Below are 7,666 nucleotides of genomic sequence, written 5' to 3'. Positions count from 1 at the left end.
ATGGGAGTGTCAGAGACAGTGCGATTGGCACAGGACAGAGCAGAGTTTAGGGCTGTTGTACATAGGGTCGCTATGAGTCACAAGCGACTCGATGGCACATAACAACAACAACAACCAGTCAATTAATTGTCTTCCAAATTTCTTGGCATAGACTAGTGAGCATGTCCAAGGCTGCATCTGTTGTTGAAACAGATACTATACTATATATTGTTATTATATGCCATGGAAGATAGCTTTAAACATCCTTTGGGTAGACAGTGCAACAAGAGGTCTATCAAAATTAAAAAATATCTCCCCATTTTGAATTTCTGAATTTCTGGTAGGTCTTTGTCTATACTGTCCCAGCGAGTTTTGAATAATTTTCAGAAATATTTTGCTTGCATGTGAAATGCTGTTCTATAATCTTCACATTCTGTTGGATCACCTTTTTTAAAAAAAAAAAATGGAAATAAATATGGATCTCTTCCAGTCAATTGGCTAGGTAGCTGTCGTCCAGACTTCTTGGCACTGACTGGTAAACACATTACAGGCTGTCTCAAAGATAAAGCAACAGGTCATTACAAAGACAGAGGAGAAAAAGATCAAAACGGATGTCAGAAGAGATTCTGAAAATTGCACGAGAGCATTGAGAATCCAAAATGAAGGAAAGAGATGATGGAGTAAAAGAGTTGAACAGAAAATGTCAAAAAGTAGCTCAGGTAGACAAAGTAAAACATCATAGCAAAATGTGCAAAGAGCTGGAGTGAGAAAACAAAATAAAACAAAAAGGGTAGAACTCATCAGCCTTGCTCAAGATGTAAGAAAGAACTGGAGAATAAACAAATCCAAGCCTCAATTTACAAAACAAAAGGATGCCATAGGCAAAATCTTGAATGATTAAGGAAGCATTCAGAGAAATGGAAGGAATACAAAGAGTTACCGTACCAAAAAGATTTGGCTAACACGGAACCATTAAAATGGTTTCTAAAGGAAGCAATAGCCAATGGTAATAAAGGAAGATGTTCAAGATACACAGAAAAATTTGGCAAAAAAGAAGGCCCCTGAATTTGATGAGTGGGATACAATATATAATATGTATATTGTCTAGTGGCAAGAAGCTGTGCTGCAACCTCAAAGGCATGAGGTTCAAATCCACCAGCTGCTCCATGGAAGAAGGATGGACAATCTTCTCCTGTGCGATTAGCTGCCTCTGAAAACCCACAAGAGGGTCAGCTATAGGTTGATTCCGACTCTATGGTACACAACAACAACGTGTGTACATTTGTGTGTGTGTGTATATATATACACATCTATATTGTCGTTATATGCTGTCGTGTTGACTGCAGCTCATAGCGACCCTATGCATAGTAGCTCTGTACCCTGCTCTCTATATATACTGAGTCAGTCTCACTGTCTCGATACACACCTATCACCATTATCCCAGTTACTGTGTCAATCCATCTCATTCAGTGTCTTCCACACTTGTGCTGACCCTTCACCCTCCCAAGCATGATGTCTTTCTCCAGGGTCTGGACCCTCTGGGAGCAACATGCCCAAAATATGTGAGGCAGAGTATATGAAATACAATGTGAATGAAAGATAGTGTCAAACAGTGTATATAAACTTCGTAAGCAAATCAACATAATTTTTTTTTAAAAAAAGAATAAAGTATGAAAAATAATCCTTGCCTCCAAGGAACAGCTTGGTTTCATCCTCCCCAAGAACGAACCTGTTTGTTCCCTTGGCAGTCCATGCTTTGTTCAATACTTTTCTCCAGCACCACAGCTCAAAGGCATCAATTCTTCTTCTATCATATCTAGTCATTGTCCTGATCTCTGATGCATAGCAAGAAATTGCGAAGGCCATGGCTTGGATCAGGCACACCTTAGTCTCCAAAATGACATCGTCAGTCTTTAGTACTCTGGAGCAGTCTCTGACAGCAGAATTTCCCTATGCAATTCGTTTATTTGAATACCAGGCTGCTGGAACCAAAAGTGTTGATTGTGGAGCCAAGGACACGAAATATATAATAAAATTACTGCCAAGAGAACAAATCGGTCTGTACTGGGTGAGGTAGGTGTGTCAGAATCAGTGAGACTGACCCAGAAAAGGGGAGAGCTGCTGCACAGAGTCCCTACGAGTCGCAGACTCATGAGTCATAGCTCACGCTATGAGGTGCACAGAACAACAACATTAAATCAGATATTAAATGCTCATTGATTTTAGGTATGACTCGACGGCACATAACAACAACAACAACATTCTTTATTATTTACGTGCGGGAATTAGGACGTCTTTATTTTGTCCCCTCCTCTAAGATGTTCACTTCAAAATAAACGGCGGATATAGCCTAAAAAGTGAACTGCGGTCGAGAAAAATGGCTTCAACTACCGGCGGAAGTACTTTCCGTACCAGGTCTTAGAAGCTCAGGAAGGAGCCGATTTTTTTTTTTTTTAAGGAGCCGAATTTTTTTACCTGCCACCAAAGGTAAATAAAATAAATTTTAGCACATAAATGCATATGTGTCTAATAAAAAGTTCTCTTGGCATTATTTTGCAGAATTATTTATTTGGCAGTTAGTTTTTCGTCGACGGATACGCAACCGGATGTGCTTTCTTTTTCCTGTCAGGACCTAGAGGTTATGTCCCATCAGTCCTAGCGCCCGGCACTTCTCTTTCCTTCCGTGCTTTCTACGGAGGTGGTTGTCAGCTGCCACTGGTAAGTCTCAATCTATCGCCATCCGCGGTTTCCATCAGGTCCCACCGTCCCCTGATGAGGTAGCCTTCTATTTCTGCGTTCTTTTAGTTTTATATGGACTTTGTTTGCTTTCTGGAGCGCGCAGAGGAACCCATTGAAGCGGCTGGAGTCACGATGAAGTTTTCGGCTCTCAGGGCCTCCCGCCTTCCTATGGAGGCCGCCTTGTTTCAGCACCTCCTCTGCCAGGTTGAGGCCAGACCACGGGGATTCCTGGGGCGGTGTACTGACTGGGGTGCCTGGGTGCTGGTGGCCCTGGGTTTAGATCCTTCCAGCGCCACACCCAGCGACGTCTGCCCACGTGTGTCAGTGCCGCAGCCTGATGAACCCTGCCTCTCGCGGGTGTCCTCCTGGGGGAGTTTGCTGCTGCTGTGCGGGAACTGTGCGAATATCATTTAATAACTGCAGGCCTTGAGAATATTATGGTCGCAGGAGAAGTGATTTGTTCATTAAGCAGTTTTCGTTGAGTACTGTGTGTCACAAGAAGTACGTTGACTACTACAAAGAAAAGGAAAAACAGGTGTTACAGTTGAATCTATATGTTTTAGCGGGGCAGACGCCTCGAAGGAGCGAACCCTTGAGGCTGATGGCCCCCAGGTAGAACAACAGGATGTTCAAAGACAGGCATTCTAGAGATGTGTCATGGTATTGTGGTCCTGTATTTCAGCATGTCTTCTTCTTGGAGGATTAGAAATCTCTTAATTAGATATTTCTCGAGTGCCAGGGATTATGTAAGCATTTTACGGATGAGAAAACAGAATTCTCATCTGTGTATTTCTCGCAGATAAATGTCAAGTTGATATACTTTAATCTTACATGTGCAAATCTGTAACCCACAGGAAATCGAGCCATCTAGGGGTCCGATTAATTTGTGGAGTAAGAGTCACTGGGCTTGCAAACTGGGATAATCTTGATCTCGGCTTCTGGCATTCTTTCTTGATTTCTGAATGAAGCGCCTTACCCTCCCAGAATCGCATCTGGAGAATGGCTAGTATTCTCCCAGCTTCGGACACTGGAGGGAAAGCAAGCCTGTCAGAGACCCATTCCATTCCCAGTTGATTCAGTAGCTGGTGTTTGGAAGATACTCTGCAACAGTATTCAGGACCTGGTCAGGTAAGCCACCTTCTAAGAGGCTTCTAACTCACATTTGTCTTCTTTCTTGAAGGCATAATGGCTGCCCTCAGACCCCTGGTGAAGCCAAAGATAGTCAAAAAGAGGACCAAGAAATTCATCCGCCACCAGTCAGACCGTTATGTCAAAATTAAGGTATGTAGCCAGTTTAAGACAAAACATTTGTGTTGGTGAAGAAAAGAGTTGCACAGTAGGTTCTTGTGCTTCTGGTATCACATCACATAGTTGAAAAGGTAGTTTTGGCAAATGAACAAGTTCCAGGTTGGTAGAAGACCTTTCTGAACAAACCCAAGTCTCCCTCAGTCTCTTAAATATAAACTGCATTTAAATGATAGGGGACACTTGGCTGTCTCTTAAATATAAACTGCATTTAAATGATAGGGGACACTTGGCTGGTTACCATCTGAGGCTTTGAATGAGCTCTGGTTGGCACTGCTTCAGTGCTCTCCCAATCACTCATGAGTCTGAACCTACTCAACAGCTGACATCCCCCTCCCCATGGGTTTTCAGAAGGCTCTAAATCACGGTGAACTTGCTCATCTTCTGCCTGCTGGTTCAGTCTCAGCAGTTGAATAGAATGTGGCATTCTGCTTTGTCAGTTACAGCCTTTGAAATCGTATGGAGTAGTTCTCCTCTGTTATATTCATCATAGTGGATTTGATTTAGGCTTTTAGTGGGACTTTTTGCAGTGTATTTCCTTGGCCTTATAGCACATGGTATGTCTGTTATAAATTAGATAATGCAGGTGCTGAGAGGAAACGTGCAAATCCACACTTCACATTAACAACTTGCTTCCCATACATCCACCAAATTTTGTTTAGGAGTGTGGTTGGTTCCACTACTTCAAATAGGGACCTCTGGTGGCCTAGTGGTAAAGGCTTGCCCTGCCAACCCAGAGGCAGGTGGTTTGAGTCAGCTGCTTCAGGGGAGAATGATGGGTGATCTCCAGTGCAACTTCACAGCCACTGAAAGGAGGGTCCGCTATGAGTTGCTTACAACTTAATGGCACATACCAACACAAATTTTCAGGGTAGTGGAATCTGCTGACTGAAAGATGAGCAACAGTATTTCCATTTTAGAGCTGTTGCCTCCCAAAAAGAAGAGTTAAAAATATACACACTCAGCCAACTGTTTTGTGGTTCCTTTCAGCGTAATTGGCGCAAGCCCAGAGGCATCGACAACAGGGTTCGGAGAAGATTTAAGGGCCAGATCTTGATGCCCAACATTGGTTACGGGAGCAACAAGAAGACAAAACACATGTTGCCCAGTGGCTTCCGCAAATTCCTAGTCCACAATGTCAAGGAGCTGGAGGTGCTGCTGATGTGTAACAAGTGAGTTGATGGCTTTGGGGTTCAAAATTCTCCATCTGAGCCTTTGATGGGTATGCTGGGCACGCATGTGGAGAACTGCATATTCTGGGAAATCCTACAGGAGGAGTTTAGAGAATACTACTGGGGCATAGAATATCTGCTTTGAGGATACCTCAGAAGTGTAAATCCAAGACCAAGAAATAGGACTTGGACTTGACCCCAAGAACACTGTTAGTCTTTTTCAGATTAGTGCTTTATTTATGTGGATGAATTTTTCAGAATACTACAGGGACAGGGGGGCTGCTACCTGGATTTGATAGATAGCATGTTAGAGCTGTGAGTGATCTGAAGTGCAAAAGAGGAGTTGAGTTAGACTTTAGGTAAAAAGTTCACACAAAGGTATACAACCATGGTAGTGTGCAGTGAATTACTTGTAGATGTTCTGAGCATTTAGATATTTGTTGGACTCTTGAGAGACTTCAAGTCAAAACTTGAGTACTGGAAGAATTCTAAAGATACTCCTTGGGAATTGACACGTATAATAGAAATAAGATTTATACCTGTTTTGCAGCAAAAAAGAATTTTTCATTTGTATTAGAACTGGTAAGTTCTTATTACCATGATAATGTTTCTAGAGTAGCTTGACATGCATCTAGGTATAAAAAAGTATTCTGTCAATAACCTTTGATTATGTAAGATCAATTTCTGAGTTTATTCTTAAGTGGCATTAAAAGGGGAAATTAATAACCTGGTGTTGATGACAGTGACTGAAAAATTGGAATAATTTGAAAATGCATTTCACTGGATGGAGATGTTCCACATGTTAAAAATTACTGTGCTATGCCTAAATTGGAATTGTTTTAAATTAGTGTGTAGATAGGATTTTGATCATTATGTATGTGGACAAATGGCACAGTTTAGAATAAGGTCAAAAGATCAAGAGTGTGTGTGTGTATATCTTTTTAAACTTTAGTCTGTAAGACGAAACCTTTTGGAAGTGCTTGTTCTTGCTCTTTCCAGGGTTCCTGCGAACCTTCTGTGCCTCTTATTTCAAGGGCATAGTCTTTCTGTACGCCATTTTTGGTCACTTCACCGAAGTGTGAGCACATTTGGCCAACTTGATAGCAAACTAGGGTGCTCTGTTGACTGACTCCTAGAGAGTTGCACCTCTGGCAGTTCAAATCTAGCAGTGCTTCTGCTCAAGAAGGATGGGCCGTCTTATCTGAAGCCCAGCCTCTTTAGGGCTGCGTAGAATGAATACATAGGAACTGAAGAAATGGGAGGTATTGCGGCTACCTGGAGAACATCATTTAGCTTCAATTTGTCAGGGAGCAAACAAGCCTGCCGTCTGGGATAGATAGCCTTCTTGATTCTGACTTGACTTCTTCCTTAGCCACTTTTTATAGACATTTTGTGTGCACGTTTATGCTCTTAAAGAGTATAGTTGAGGCCTCTGACATGGAGTCTGGGACAGGGTCTTTGGCCTGCCACTACCCGCTGTGTGTGTTCTTCCTTGCTGGGCTTTTGATTTTTTTCAAAGAAATGATAGGATGGCAGTAAGACTTAAGACTGTGTGGCTGATGAAGGGATGAAATGAGAGAGATGATGATGAAAGCACTTGGTACATACAGTACGTTGTCTGGGTACCAGGGGAAATAGAGCCTTCCCAGAAGGATGCTCTATGTGAGGAAGGCCCATACCTCACCTACTTGTTCTGTTTTATTCCAGATCTTACTGTGCTGAGATTGCGCACAATGTTTCCTCCAAGAACCGCAAAGCCATTGTGGAAAGAGCAGCCCGGCTGGCCATTAGAGTCACCAATCCCAATGCCAGACTGCGCAGCGAAGAAAATGAATAGAAAGCTTGTTTGCACATTTTATTTGTGCTAAATAAACCATAAAAACTGCCATCTAGTGTTTTCTTGGTGTTAAGTTTTCAACTTCTTGACTTACTGTTTGTCCCAGAGATGGCTCTTTTCCCTGTTTGCTCTAGTGTCTTTCACTTGGAGAAAAGATCCTCTTTCAAATGATCTTCGGTACACAGACTAACCCTGACAAGCTCCTGGTGGGCTGAGGTGAGAGGAAGACAGCTCTCAAGGGGCTTTATGAAGTCCCATCAGTTACAAAGTTTTCAGAGGACTGAGAGAAAATGTCAATGTTTGATGTCTCTTAGGCTCTTGTTACATTAATACATGGATGTAAATACAGGATGACATCCCAACCCTACTTTTGACCAATCTTCCACATTTGGAGGTAACTCCTTAAAGCTGCTTCACCCCAGGATACTACCTCTTAACGTCCTAAAACCGTCCCAAAGAAAGGGTTCACTTTTAACACTTGGGTTAATTGAACCAGTCAATTCCTTAGATGATGCAAGATAAAATGGAGTAAGTATAAGTGGGTTTGATTTTTTTCAGATCAACCTTAAATTTGGTTGGATAACTCATACTGAGACTTTATCCTAAACATTTAATGAGTGAATTAGTTGGTCAT

At 42.2% G+C, this 7,666-nt stretch overlaps 1 protein-coding gene across 1 annotated transcript; it reads left to right on the top strand.

Moving 5' to 3' along the window:
• Positions 1-3,898: 3,898 nt before the first annotated feature.
• Positions 3,899-7,080, top strand: LOC102876443 (60S ribosomal protein L32-like). Its single transcript, XM_006901038.1, has 3 exons — positions 3,899-3,999; positions 5,014-5,195; positions 6,903-7,080. Exons 1-3 carry the CDS (start codon positions 3,904-3,906, stop codon positions 7,030-7,032), a joined length of 408 nt encoding a protein of 135 aa, XP_006901100.1. The 5' UTR covers positions 3,899-3,903; the 3' UTR covers positions 7,033-7,080.
• The last annotated feature ends 586 nt before the right edge of the window (positions 7,081-7,666 follow it).

This window comes from Elephantulus edwardii, unplaced genomic scaffold (genome assembly GCF_000299155.1).
Source record: "Elephantulus edwardii isolate Elephantulus edwardi_28Jun2011 unplaced genomic scaffold, EleEdw1.0 scaffold00306, whole genome shotgun sequence".
NCBI classification, from domain to species: domain Eukaryota; kingdom Metazoa; phylum Chordata; class Mammalia; order Macroscelidea; family Macroscelididae; genus Elephantulus; species Elephantulus edwardii.
Note: the sequence above shows the minus strand (reverse complement) of the source record. Positions and strands in the feature narration are given on the sequence as shown.